We start from the raw sequence: 15,258 nt of genomic DNA on the forward strand, positions 1-15,258 counted from the left end.
TACATCCCATGTAGTCCAATGAGGGTTTTGTTTTGGTCTTTTATTTTTTCTCTTCTATCAATATGAATTCACTTTTAAATACATTCAGTATGGTTGTAGTCAACTGTAGATTTTTTTTTCCTGCTCAAATTGCTTTTTTTTTTGCTAATAAGAGTACTTTCATGGTGGCTTCTGTATCCTCTTGACATTACCCATTAGTCTCTACTTTCTAGAGGCACAACAAAATGTCCCAGGCTCATCTTCTCTATTTCTTGTCATACTTTTGGAATTGGCCATTCCTCCAAAGAGTCTTGGTTCTAATTAATGGAAAAGGTATTTAGAGATCACAATCTGGGTACTTTATATGCTCACTGATATTTGGATGTCACTGCTTCTAGATCTTTTCATGGACTTAAGAAATAGTATTCTTAAAAAAGAGAAAGAGGGCCAGGTGTGGTGGTTCATGCCTATAAACCCAATGCTTTGGGAGGCTGAGGTGGGCAGATTGCTTGAGCCCAGGAGTTTGAGACAAGCATTTACTCCAGCCTGGGTGACCCTGTCTCAAAAACAACAAGAAGTAAGATTATGTATTTCCTAACCCTTCTCTAAGGTTAGTAAAGTAAAAGTAAAGGCTGGGTGCGGTGGCTCATGCCTATAATCCCAGCACTTTGGGAGGCCAAGGTGGGCAGATCGCTTGAGCTCAGGAGTTTGAGACCATCCTGGACAACATGGTGAAACCCCTTCTCTACAAAAAACACAAAAATTAGTGAGGCGTGGTGTTATGCACCTGTAGTCCCAGCTACTTGGGAAGCTGAGGTGGGAGGATGACTTCAGTCCAGGGAATGGAGAGGTTGCAGTGAGCCAAGATTGAGCCACTGCACTATAGCCTGGGGGACAGCTAGACCCTACCACAAAAAAAATTTTTTTTAATTAAAAGAAAAAGTAAAATCACTTGTTTTACAGGGCCCACCTCAGGTTCCATGACCTCAGTGAAACCTGTCCATAAGTACTTTCTCTTTTCTGACCTCTTACATTGTTTACTGTCTATATTGCTCACTTAGTTCTTTGCATCAATCAATCAATTAAAAAATTAATGCACTACAATCTGAAGAGCACCAGAGTGGATGCTGCGGGGATGCAATGTATTACCCATTAAATTTTCATGTGCAGTCACTTCCTCGATTAAGCTATATACTGAAGCCAAAGCTTCCTCATTTCCTCCATGGTGGCCAGTACTGCTGACTGATAAAAACAAAATTCCTTTATCCCAAATATTGAAAAGAATGTAAATAAAAACTGAAACAAATTGATACAAATCCTTTTAATAAAGTATATCAGTGACAACTTCCTGTTTAAATAAATATATTGTTAAAAAATCATGCAAGAGCATTTTGTTATAATTATGAGGAACAGTTTGAGACTACTGTTCCCTCTGCAGAAACACTATGCACAGATGCAAAATGGTCAAAGGCTGATACAATAATGAATCTCAAGTAAGTAGCGGAGCCATCACGTGCCTGTATGGGAAAAAAATCAATATAAATGCTTTTAGCAGTGCTAGTTAACTATTAACAAGCAGTTAGCAGAAGAAACGGCTTGATGCAAGAGTAATATTCTAAATACATAACAATATATAAGGCCAGCTACATATAATAGTTGTGGTACGTATCAGCTAAATACAAACCTTGATTTGATGAAAAATAGCAACTGGAGCTAAAAACTGCAACTTTCATTTTTGTAGGGACAGGGTCTCGCTGTGTTGCCCAGGCTGGTCTTGAACTAGCCTCAAAACTAGCCTCCCAAAGTGCTGTGATTACAGGCGTGAGCTACCATGCCCAGTTTCTAATTTTTTTAAAGTGTCAGCTGGGCGCGGTGGCTTACGCCTGTAATCCTAGCACTTTGGGAGTCTGGGGCGGACAGATCACCTGAGGTTGGGAGTTCGAGACCAGCCTGACCAACATGGAAAAACCCCGTCTCTACTAAAAATAGAAAATTAGCTAGGTGTGGTGGCACGTGCCTGTAATCCCAGCTACTAGGGAGGCTAAGGCAGGAGAATCGCTTGAACCCAGGAGGTGGAGATTGCAGTGAGCAGAGATTGCACCATTGCACTCTAGCATGGGCAACAAGAGCAAAACTCCGTCTCAAAAAAAAAAAAAAAAATACCAGTGTCTTTCTGAAGTATTTTTCATAATAAAGAAGTTTCCTTTGGTTAATGTTGCCTCAGAATATACTACCCTGAAGCATGACTACATTTTTATATTTACCTAATTTCTCTGGAAAGCAATTAGCCAATATATTTTAAAAGCTCTAAGTATGTTTATAACCTTGCACCCAGTAATTCTATTCCTTGAAATTTAATCTTAGAAAGTAACAAAAAAGGTGGAGGTCACAGTAGCAGGAATATGCATAGATGTCCCCTGTGTATACAGAGGGGACAAACTGTGTAATGACAGAGGGAAGAAAAAGAAAATTAGTTTAAATGTATGCCAATTGGCAAACATTATTTTAAAATTGTACTTATGAAGCCTGTGATATAATACTAAGTTAAAAAAAATGATACAAACTTGTCCACACATTATTATTCTAACTGTACAGCAAATGGTCAACAACTAGAAGAAAATAAATGCAGTAAAAGTTTTTGTGACAGGGTAATAAAATTATGGGTGATTTCCAGCCTCTCATTCCCCCCTGCTATTTTTCAAATTTTCTATAATGCTGTGACCCACAGTGGAGTCCTGAAACAATATACAAAAGGTAGCAGGGACTTACTAATCATAACCCACTAGGTAAGGACAGAAAAAAACAGGAAGATAAAATTCAGTAAGATTAATTATTTTTCAGGACCTCACTGGCCTCCCCAGTACTTGGGTGAATTTTGGTGGGAGAGAAAGGAACAAAAGGGATTCAAAAACTTCCTACAGAATTTTTTGAAACACTGATTTAATAGCAGCTTCTGGCAAATTGTGAAGAAGTAAACTTAATGCATAAGGTTCGATTTTAACCCTCATTTAGGGAAACTTTAATTAAACAAAGCATGACCACCTAATAGATATGCAGTTGTTTTACTTTTTTGTGTTAGTCTAAAACCGGGGCCTGACCAACTACCAGGAACAGAGGAACTCCTGATGAGGCAGCAGCTTCCTCATCAACAGGCATTCATTTCACTTGACAAGCAAAGCCCAGTGGAATGTTGTCGAAAAATACTGGTTCTCTTTCCACCTCACCTCTCTTTGGCTTATTTGTTGCTGATCCTATGCTCTAGTTCCCCTTATCTGAATCTCCCTTGTCCTTTCATGCTTAAATTAACATTCAATTTTGGCATCTCAACCTTTTTTGATTCCTATTCTAAAATGCCTACAGAATCAAATGAAAAAAAGCAAAACAAATAAATACTTCAAAGTAAATGAATGAGAAAAATAAAACAAAAAATAAATGAATTGTTTTATCTTGCCGTCATTTTCTATGAAAGAGCCTAATTTATGAATGTACATTTAGCTTATATTATTATTGAGAATAACTTTCTCTACTGGTTGATTTAGATACAGAACCTATAATATCATGAGGATATTTATTATATATGACTATGGAGATATGTTTAAAGTCTAAATACATTGTGCAGGTTAATTTTTAATTCTATAAAGTATATTCACTTACCACAATTTCTTCATTTTGAAGCTGCCCCTCTGTGTGTACCAAATCTAAAACACAAATGTAACAGAAGAAATGAGTTAAGGGTCAAAATACATGAGAATAGCTACTGAAATTTATATTCAGCAAAATATGATATCTGGTAAATTATAAGACCAGGTTGGAAGGACTCATCGTTTGCATGTTGAAATTTGATTTAAAAATAGAGGTATATGATATACAAGGCAAAAAAGATAATCTATGAGCTATAAAATATCCTAGTGAGTATAAGCAAAAGGAAATGTAAATGTCAATTATATTAATAGTAAAAGAATATAAGGAACTGATAAAATGTGAAAATTTCTTTTTAAAACATTTATTTTAAAAAATCCTCTTTTCAAGAAAAAAAAGTGAACATTTGAGGATCCAGCTACTAACAGAAAGGAGCCATTTTGCCATACCCAAAGGTAACAACTAGAGCTGAGTTTCTCAGTGAGACTTTCACTATGATGCGTAATTGTGTGGCCCATGAAGTAATCTTTTCTGGTATCCAAGTTTTAAAACTGTTTCCTTATCTAATTTTAGAGCAGATTAATTTATTTGATCATGAGTTAATCATATCAAACATTCTTTTGGAAACATGAAAGATTTAATTGCTATAATGATAGCTAATGACAGTATTCAAAATTAACTTCATATAAAATAATGTATACAATGTAAAAGCCCCATAGTATTAAAAGAAGTGTTTCTGTTTCCTAACTCTTTTCTGAAATAATGAAAATCAGTAATCTGCTTTACCCCTCCTTTCTCCTTTAGTCCTGCTTCCTAAAAGTAAACATTCTCAGCTATTTAAGCTGTTTTTCCTGAAATTATAATATGCTTTTATTCCTTTTTGATAAATTTTTTACTGACTTTATAGTATAGTAGGTGAAATTTTCGCTTTTTAAAGCCGAAATCCCTCTTTTTCCTCCTTCAACTTCTCCCTCTTTCCCTCCTCTCAAATTTGAAATCCTACTTGATGGTTACATTACTTTGTCTATCTAAAGGTTATTTACTCCTGAAATAAGTAATAAATTATAATGATATTTTCTTTCTTGTACAACTCTATCACCAGAAATTAATAATAAACTTTTTCATTTGCTTAGTTTTTTTATTTATGAAAAATTGAAAAACATCAGCTGGGCACGGTGGTTCACGCCTGTAATCTCAGCACTTTGGGAGGCCGAGGTGGGCAGATCATGAGGTCAGGAGATCGAGACCATCCTGGCTAACACGGTGAAACCCCGTCTCTACTAAAAAATACAAAAAACTAGCCGGGCGAGGTGGTGGGCACCTGTAGTCCCAGCTACTCAGGAGGCTGAGGCAGGAGAGTGTCATGAACCCAGGAGGTGGAGCTTGCAGTGAGCCAAGATCGTGCCACTGCACTCCAGCCTGGGCCACAGAGCGAGACTCCATCTCAAAAAAAAAGAAAAGAAAAGAAAAGAAAAATATCAAACATACTTATGAGAGAACATAAAAAAACTCCCACATATACCCATAAGCTAGATTTTATAATTACTAACATTTCATCATAGTGGATTTATCAATTTTTTTTTCACTAAAGTATTTTAGGTCAGGTGTGGTGGCTCACTCCTGTAATACCAGCACTAAGGGAGGCTGAGGTGGGTGGATCATTTGACGTCAGGAGTTTGAGACTAGTCTGGCCAACATGGTGAAAACTCTGTCTCTACCAAAAATACAAAAATTAGCCAGGCATCGTGGTGCATGCCTGTAATTCCAGCTACTCAGGAGGCTGAGGCTTGAACCTGGGAGGCAGAAGTTGCAGTGAGCCAAGATTGTGCCACTGCACTCCAGCCTCAAAAAAAAAAAACAACAAAAATTAAAGCAAGTGCAAGACATTATTTGACATTTTACCTCTAAATACTTTTTTGTTCTTTCGAGACAGGCTCTCGCTCTGTTACCTAGATTTAAGTGTAATGGCACGATCTCAGCTCACTGCAACCTTCACCTCCCAGGCTCAAGTGATCCTCCTTCCTCAGCCTCCCAAGTAGCTGGGACTACAGGTGTATGCCACCACACCTAGCAAATATGTATATATATTTTTTGTAGAAACAAGATTTCTCCATGTTGCCCAGGGTAGTTTCTTGAATTCCTGAGATCAAGCAATCCACCCACCTCAGCCTCCCAAAATGCTGGGATTATGGGCGTGAGCCTAGCTTCCCCTAAATACTTAATTATCCATTTCTAAATAGTAATTTTTTATATAACCATAATACCACCATCATAACAACATTAAAAACAGTGTTTTAATATAATATGAAACCTAATTCCTATTCAAATTTTCCCAATTGTCCCTGTCTTTTCATAATTGGTTTATTAAAATCAGAATTAAGTACCTTTAACCTTGAAGTGCTTTCTCTCCCCCACACACATTTTTTAATGCCTCTGACTTACTGAAGACACTAGGTCAGTTGTCCCATACAGTGTCCCACATTCTAGATTTTTTTTTTAGAGATGGGGTCTTGCTCTGTCACCAAGGCTGAAGTGCAGTGGCATGATCACAGCTCACTGCAGTCTCAACCTGCTGGGCTCAAGTGATCCTTCCATCTCAGCTTCCCAAGTAGCTACAATTACAGGCACATGTCACCATCCCTAGCTAATTTTTAAATTTTTTTGTAGAGACAACATCTTGCCATGTTTCCCAGGCCAGTCTTGAACTCCTGGGCTCACACAATCCTCCTCCCTCAGCCTCCCAAAGTATTGGGATTACAGGCGTGAGCCACTGTGCCCATGCCCCACATTCTAGATTTTATCATCTTGCCTATTCGTAGTTTCACTTAATTTGTTCCTCTATCCTCTATATTTCTTATAGATTGGAAATTAGAGCTAAAAGCTTGATTATATTCATGGTCTGAGGTCTTCATTAATGTCTTGTGATCTTTGTCTTTTGTTACTTCTGGATTATTTGAAAACTGTGCATCATTTGAAAACTGTGTGCATGAGCCACACTTGTTGATTACTAGACTTAAATAGGGTGACCAGAAATGAGCTGGCCTTTATCAGTATCCATAGGTCTTTTTTCTAGGGCCATTTAGTTTCTCCAAAGATGAATGTTCCAGTCTTCCAGCTGAGGGTATATTCTTGGCTGCTGACATTAATACCAGAACACAGGAAGGAGGCTGATGTTCCCACTATTCAATATGTAGGCTTCCACTAGTATCCAATTTTCAACTCCATGTCTCACTCACTCCCTACTATATATCTGGTCTCCTGAGCCTCAACATTCTATATTTGCAGTTGTCTCTTGAGGGTGGTGGTGGAGGTCTGTGGGAGAAAGGAGTGGTCACCTAGCTTTGTAGGATGGAAGAAGGTACCTAGAGTCTGATTACTCTGTATATAGATGTTCAACTAATCATCCTTATTTTCTGACCCAGGTCTGATTCATACTTCCCATGGCACCTGTTGCCTTTGAGGTCTAGGCCTTTCTGGGGTTCTGTGTGACAAAGTGGCTTGCTTCTTATTGATATGTTCCTTGGCAAGACCTTAGGTTATAACCTAGTTCATTCAGCTAAAGAAGTTACTACTCTTCCATCTGCTTTCTCTTTATCATAATATACACTGATTTCTCACATTTGCTTTAGTTTGCTGGTTGTTTAATCTTTGTCCTTGTAGGTTTATGCCTGTTTTTATTCCTTTACTATTATTTTCATGATATTTTGAGAGGGAAAAGAGATAGATATATGAAGGCAAGATGCCGTGTTTAATTAAGTAGAGGGTATCAATTCTGCTGGTGATATTTAAATAGTACCATTAATCGGCAGGAAAGGAAAGAAGATGAGAAACTAATATTTATTGTCTATTATATGCCAGACACTAGTTCACCAAAACCTTAAATGATGGATATCATCGCCATTTTCCTAATAAGGATTTTGGAACTGAGAAAAATTAAGTCACATGTTAATAGTTATATAACCAGTAAATGAAGAAGCAGCTTTGTATTCAAACCTGGGTCTTTCTAGGTCCTAAATGTGTCACAAGGATCATTGAAGTCATCTTTTTTCACCAAAGTGCAGCTAGATGAGAAATGTAGAGCCAAAGGAATATTATCTACTCCTTCATGCTCAGAACAATGCTGGTGAAACACATACCTTTTTCAATCCATTGCTCAAAATCAACTGGCTCTTTAGACGTGCTCTTTTCAATCTTCAAGGTCTGTACTGACATTGTCAACAAACAAAGTAAGTAAAGTGTTAATCTGGCTCTACGTTTTTGACCCTATATTTCTTTTTCCCTCTGCCTGAGATTGTCATGCACAGTGGAACTACACAAACACTGGGATCAGAAACATCATGGAAGTTACTCTGTATTTTTCCAAAAAACCCTATGGTAAAATATAGTCTTGTGTAACTAATCTTCCAAATGTTTGCAACCATATAACACAGAGCAAGTAGAGCTTTTCTGAATTTGGCATTATTCCAATTTTTTTGTGTGTACTGGCAATAATAATACTATTGGTGGTCTTGGTCATAAACATTAATGGAGAGCCTATGATGAGTCAAACATATTTATCCATTCACTTTTGACTACAATCTTATGAGAAAGGTATTTTAACCCACTTTACTGGTGAGAAAACAGGTTTAGAGGAGCCAAGCAAGGTGTTCAATGATATACAGCTGATATACAGTTTGAAATGGAATTCAAACCCAGAGCCTCCACAATTAATGAGAGAAGAGACTTATCAGGAATACAGTCATCTTCCTTCTAAACTGGTTTTTCTCCACTGTTCTCAGTCCAGTCTCTACCACTCCAGATCCATTGCTCCTCTTCTTTGTCCTGTTCTGTGCCATGAGGGGCTAACCTCTGTGGACCGTATCACATGGATTCATTTACCACTGCCTTCTGACTGGATTTGTCCAGTGGGAGACACCTGGGGGAGACTGGGGTGGGGAAGGGAGATCGGCCAATTTTATCTCCACTCCCTTCCTGCTTCACTGTGACATCTTTGACAGTTTCTCCTGCCTACAACTCCTGTTAGGCCCTTTTACACAGGCTCCAGCTCTCACAGATCTCTGATAACACTATTTCCTTCCCTTGTGCCAGGGCTGGTCACAGCTTCCTGCTATAGCTAGTTTCTGAGGGCCTCATCATTCCTTGCCTTGTTTCTTCCCTCAACCCAGGCCATAATTTTGCAAGCAGCCCCATCAATAGAGCCTCTTCATTTGAACCATCTGGGATGTATTCTGTTTCCTGCCATGATTTTGTCTGATACATTTTATCCTTAAATAAATAGGATTAGAATGATGTCCCAAGGGAGATTATCCCCCTAAATTCCTGAGAAAATGCCACTAGTAATAGAAGAATCACAACTATCCAACGTAAATAATCAGGGTTATCAGATTTTCAACAAGAATTTGACAAAGAACTCCAGGACAAATGAATCTAGAATAAAGATGTCATGGAACTTAGTGTTCTGGCAAGCTGGCGTCTTATATTCCTAATAGGGCCTTTTGCCAGACTTTTACATAGTAAATTGCATGGAAATTATTATGTGCTTTGGAAGGGTTTCAAATTTGCAGTTTCAGAGAGGCCAATTGAGCTCAAGGCAGTTAACCCATAATCCCCATCCTTTCACCCCAGCAATAAAACTGGATTCCATGCTATAAAGAAAAACTAGTGTTTTGCCAAAAGTTTATATACATGCTTTCTGCCTATGGAAAAAATGAAAGGATAATGAAAATCAACACATGAGCCTTACCTAGAGCACCGAAAAAAAAAAGAAGAAAAAATTAATGTAAGATTTGCTTACCAAAGTAACTTTGGATTACAAGCCTTTCAATCCTTACGTGTTTGTGGAAACAAATAATGAATTCCTGGGGAAACATTCCTGTGGTGGTCCAAAACGTTTCTGGATTCCTATTGTTAATTTTAAAGAAAAAATAAGAATAGCCAAATATAAATGGTTAATCATAAAATCTTACTGAATACCTGTTTTTTTAAAATTAAATGACTACTGGATTCTTACATCTCCTTTCCATTAATTCTGCCTCTAATCTCTCTCCAACTTTAATAATTATTCTTTACTACTACCAGGTATTCTTTTCTAAAACACAGAAACAGAATTGATGTCACTCCTATCTAAATGCCTCAGTGGTCCCTTATTGCCTATAATTCTAAACTCCTTTGTATGGCATTTAAGACTGTACAATCTGGTTCCATCATTAAGTTATATTCTCTTCCATCACGGTGGTCACACTGGGCCACTTAAAATTCTGCAAATATGTTATGCAGGCTCTTGCTTCTGTACCGTAGCTCATTCATGAGGTTTTGTTTTTTGTTTTTTGTGTTTTTTTACCTGAAAAACCCTTCTTCCCCTTGCATAAGTTAATTCACTTTGTGGTCCCATTTATCTAACACCACTAAATCAGAATCGCTTCCTCCCTCTTTTGCACTTATCTCATACTCAGCCTCCATCTCTACATTGGCACTTAATCTCCTGTGTTTCTATGGCTCCCACTAGATGCTGAGCTCTGAGTCCAGCTTCTTTCTCTTACTCATCTTTATAACCCTACAACTGCTACAATGGCTCACCCATAGTAGATACATGCTAAATGTTTGTTCAAACAAAAATTAAAACATGCACTGAATTTTAAGTCATATATAGTCAAAATAGTATATATGGTTTTGACTACAGAAATAATCATTTCTATTTTAACTATATAAGCTTTTTACTTTTTTGGGAAGTAAAATTTACCTACAGTTGAATTTACCTTAAGTGCATAACTTAGTGAGTTTTGATAAATGTATATGCTTATGTAACCAATACTCCAATGAAGATATAGAACATTTCCATGACCCAGAATCTCCCTTATCTTTCCTTCTAGACAATCCCTACCTCCCTTAGGCAACCACTGCTCTGATTTCTATCACCACCAACTATGCCACAACGTTTTCATTCGTGATTTTGTTTGATATTTTTGTTGGATATTTTAATTGCTTGCAGCTTTTTACTATTAGGAACAAAGCTGCTGTAAGTATTCTTGTACAAGTGCTTGTGAACATGTTTTCATTTCTCTGGGTAATTACTAACAGTGGAATTGCTAGGACATAGGGTAAAAGTATATTTAATTTTATAAGAAACTGTCAGCTTGCCAAAGTGGTTGTACTATTTTGCACTCCATTTTCTTTCCTGTTATCTCATGTCTTTGTCAGGCTTTGCTATCCGGATAATGTTCTCATAAAACAATTTGGGAAATGTTTCCTTCTCTATTTTTGAGAAAGTCTGTGGAAGACTGGTATTTCTTCTCTAAATATTTGATTGAATTTAATTTCTATCATAGATATGAGGCTGTTCAGAATTTCCAATTGATCTTGTGTCATTTTTATAAGTTGAGCTTTACAAGAAATCTGTCCATTTCATCTAAGTTGTCAAATGTATTCACTTAAATTTGTTCTTTATATATGATTCCTTTAGAATCTGTAGTGATATTACTTTCATTGCTGGTTCTAACAAATTACATTTTCTCTATTTCTTGGCTAATCTTGTTAGACGTTTATAACTTTTATTAATCCTTTCAAATGATCAACTTTAGGCTTTATTATTTTTTCTAATAATTGTCTATTTTACTGATTTCTGCTCTTACCTTTACTATTTATTTTCTTCTACTTACTTTGGGTTTAATTAGCTCATTTTTTTTTCTAGCTTCCTAAGGTGAAAATTTAGACTATTGGTTTTACAATTTTTTCCTTTTTAACATAAGTATATATGCTATTACTTTCCCTTGAGACACTGCTTTAGCTGCATGCTGCAAATTTGGTATGTTATATTTTCAACATCATTCTGTTAGAAGTATTTGCTAAGGCCAGGCATGGTGGCTCACTCCTGTAATCCCAGCACTCTGGGAGGCTAAGGAGGGTGGATCACCTGAGGTCAGCGGTTCAAGACCAGCCCAGCCAATATGGGGAAACCCCGTCTCTATTAAAAACACAAAAATTAGCCAGGTGTCTGGGACACGCCGGTAGTCCCAGCTACTTGGGAGGCTGAGGCCAGGAGGTGGAAGTTGCCATGAGCCGAGACTGCACCACTGCACTCCAGCCTGGATGACGGAGACTCCATCTCAAAAAAAAATAATAATAATAAAATAACATAAAATTCTAAGATCCTTTATGATTTCTTTTTTGACCCATGGGTCATTTAGAAGTGTAGTGGTTACTAAGTTTTGGGGGGGTTTTCTGAATATCTTTTTGTTGTTTATTTCTAATTTAATTACACCGTGGTCAGGGAACATACTCTCTAAGATTTTAATCTTGAAATATATTGAGACTTATTTTATGTTTCAGCACATTTCAGTGAATGTTCAGTATGTTGGGTTTTAGGTTTTTTAAGAGACTGAGTCTCGCTCTGTCACCCAGACTGCAGTGCAGTGGCACGATCTTGGCTCACTGCAGCACTGACCTCCTGGGCTCAAACCATCCTCCTGCCTCAGCTCCAAAAGGAACAGTGACTACAGGTATGCGCCACCATGCCTGGCTAATTTTTGTGTTTTCTTGTAGAGATGGGTTTTTTTTATGTTGTCCAGGCTGGTCTCAAACTCCTGAGCTCAGCCAATCTGCCTGCCTTGGCCTCCCAAAGTGCTGGGATTACAGGCGTGAGCCACCACATGCAACTCATCAATACGTTCTTGTTCCATGTTGTTGATTATAGTATTCTATAACCATCAACAAAGTCGAGGTTATGATATTATTCAGATCATCTATGTCTTTATTGATTTTCTGCCAAATTGTTCTATCATTACTGAGAAAAGGGTACTAAAATCTCTAACTATAATTGTGCATTTGTCTAGTTCTCCCTTTCATCTCTCAGATTTTGTTCTATGTATTTTAAAGAACTATTATTAGGTCCATATACACTTAGGATTATCCTCTCTTCCTAATGAATGGACCCTCTAACATTACAAAATGTCCCCTTTGTCTCTGGTAATACTCCTTGTCTTATATTCTACTTTGTCTGATATGAATATAGCTACAGCGACTTTCTTATGTAAACTGTTTGTAGGATGCATCTTCTTTCATCCTTTTATTTTCAACCTATTCGTATCTTTATATTTAAAGTGCATATCTTTTAGACAATATATATTTGGGTCTTGGCTTTTTATCCAGTCTGACATCTCTGCTATTTAATTGGAGTGTTTAGCCCCACTGACATTTAGTGTAACTAGTGATATGGCTGAGTATAAATCTACCATCTTGCTATTCATTTTCATCCTTCCTATCTATTCTTGTTCTGTTTCTCCTTTCCTGTTTCTGAGTGAGTAAATTTTTTACATTCCATTTAATTCATCTATCTTTTTTAGCTATACCTCTTTCATTAGAAATGTTTACAATAGCTCCTGTCTAGGTTACAACATAAAATCTTCATGATAGTCAATTTACACCGAACATCACTTTTGTGCCATTGTTGTTGTATATTTTATATATATAATATACCCCATAATACAATTTTTTTCATTAAGTGGTCAGTTATCTTTCACAAAAAATTAAAAGAGGAAAAAAAGGCAGTCTTTTATAGTTACCCAAATATTTACCACTTCCAGTACACTTAATTTCTTCTTATAGGTTTGATTTTCCACCTACTATTATACCTCTCCAAACTGCAGAATTTCCTTTAGCATTCCTTGTGATGCAGGTCTACTTGTGATGAAAAAATGCCTTTATCCTATCTTCATTTTTGGAATAGTTTAGCTAGACACAGAATTCTGGGTTGACAGGGTTTTTAAATATTTGCTTGTTTCTCCCTTTCCCAGTATTAAAAAGATATTGCTCCATTGTTGTCTGGCTTCCACTGTTTGTGATGTAAAGTCAGCTGTCATTAGCGCTATTGTTCCTCTGTATATAATAGTTTTTATTTCCTTCTAGCTATTTAAAATATTTTTTTTCTTTTTCTTTTTCAGCAGTTTGACTAAGATACAACCTCTGTATTTATCTAGCTTGGGACTTGCTGAGTTTTTTGGATCCATAATTTGTTATTTTAAAATAAAATTGGGGAAAATTCAGCTCAAAAGTAGAAACAACCCAGGTGTCGATCAACTGATGAATGCATAAATAAAATGTGCTATATCCATACAATGAAATCTTGACAATAAAGAAGAATGAAGTACTGATATGTGCTACAACATGGATCAACCCTGAAAACACGTAAGTGAAAGAAACCAGGCCAAGTGTGGTAGCTCATGCCTGTAATCCAAGCACTTTGGGAGGCCGAGGCAGGTAGGTTGCTTGAGGTCAGGAGTTCAAGACCAGCATAGCCAACATGGTAAAACCCTGTTTCTACTAAAAATAAAGAAATGAGCCAGGTGTAGTGGTACACACCTGTAGTCGCAGCTACTCAGGAGGCTGGGGCATGAGAATCACTTGAACTCAGAAGGCAGAGGTTGCAGTGAGCTGAGATTGCACCATTGCACTCCAGCTTGGATGAAAGAGCAAGACTGTCCCAAAAAAACAAAAAACAAAAGAAAGAAACCACTCACGGCCAGGGGTGGAGGCTCATGCCTGTAATCCCAGCACTTTGGGAGGCAGAGGCAGGCAGATCATGAGGTCAAGAGATCAAGATCATCCTGGCCAACATGGTGAAACCCCGTCTATACTAAAAACACAAAAATTAGTCAGATGTGGTGGTGCCTGCCTTAATCCCAGCTACTCAGGAGGCTGAGGCAGGAGAATCACTTGAACCCAGGAGGCAGAGACTGCAGTGAGCTGAGGTTGTACCACCGCACTCCAACACCGTCTCAAAAAAAAAAAAGAAACCAAGAAACCAGTCACAAAAGACCACATGTGTATGGTTCTGTTTACATGAAATATCTCAATAGATAAAATCTACAGAAACAAAGTAGATTAATGCTTGCCTAGGGCTAGTATGGCTGGGAAAATACAGAGTGACTGATAACAAGTGTGAGGTTTCTTGTGTGGAGTTTCTTTTTGGGATGATGAAACTGTTCTAACATTGGTTGTGGAGATGGCTGTGTAACTGTGAATAGGCTGAAAGCCACTGAATTGTACATTCTAAATGGGCAAATTGTATGGTATGTGAATAATATGTCAATAAAGTTGTTACCAAAAAAAAAAAAAAAGGGCCAGAACTACTTTTTTTTTTTTTTAAAGACAGGGTTTTGCTCTGTCACTCAGGCTGGAATACAGTGGCACAATCACAGCTCATTGTAGCCTCAAACTTCTGGGCTCAAGTGATCCTCCTGCCTTGGCTTCCCAAAGTGCTGGGATTATAGGTATGAACCATCGTGTCCAGCCAAGGTCAGCTCTCCTAACTCAAAATTCTGGGTTTTTATAAAATGCTTAATATTTTACAGTCTCTTTTCATATTTACATTATTTTAAATTTTACTTATTGAAATTAATTAAATTAATTTTAATTGCCCCATGTTTTTCTTTGGATGCTTTCAATGAACATAACCAATAGAATAACATAAAATATCATGTAGAGATACACTTGAATTTTAAAATGACATCTAACTAGGCCGGGCGCGGTGGCTCATGCCTGTAATCCCAGCACTCTGGGAGGTCGAGGCGGGCCGATCACGAGGTCAGGAGTTTTAAACCAGCCTGGCCAACATGGTGAAACCCTGTCTCTACTAAAAATACAAAA

General features: G+C 37.3%; 1 protein-coding gene across 1 annotated transcript in view; it reads right to left on the bottom strand.

Moving 5' to 3' along the window:
* Window positions 1–1,285: 1,285 nt before the first annotated feature.
* The window catches only part of HSPB11 (heat shock protein family B (small), member 11), a 23,728-nt gene continuing 9,755 nt past the window's right edge, over window positions 1,286–15,258 (bottom strand). Inside the window, exons 3-6 of the mRNA XM_011926321.1 lie at window positions 9,413–9,519; window positions 7,755–7,823; window positions 3,634–3,677; window positions 1,286–1,496 (exon numbers count right to left, since the gene is read on the bottom strand). Coding sequence (XP_011781711.1) covers window positions 1,380–1,496; window positions 3,634–3,677; window positions 7,755–7,823; window positions 9,413–9,519 — 337 coding nt within the window. The 3' untranslated portion in view covers window positions 1,286–1,379. The remainder of the gene's footprint in view (window positions 1,497–3,633; window positions 3,678–7,754; window positions 7,824–9,412; window positions 9,520–15,258) is intronic.

Source organism: Colobus angolensis, unplaced genomic scaffold (genome assembly GCF_000951035.1).
Source record: "Colobus angolensis palliatus isolate OR3802 unplaced genomic scaffold, Cang.pa_1.0 Scaffold68, whole genome shotgun sequence".
NCBI lineage: Eukaryota > Metazoa > Chordata > Mammalia > Primates > Cercopithecidae > Colobus > Colobus angolensis.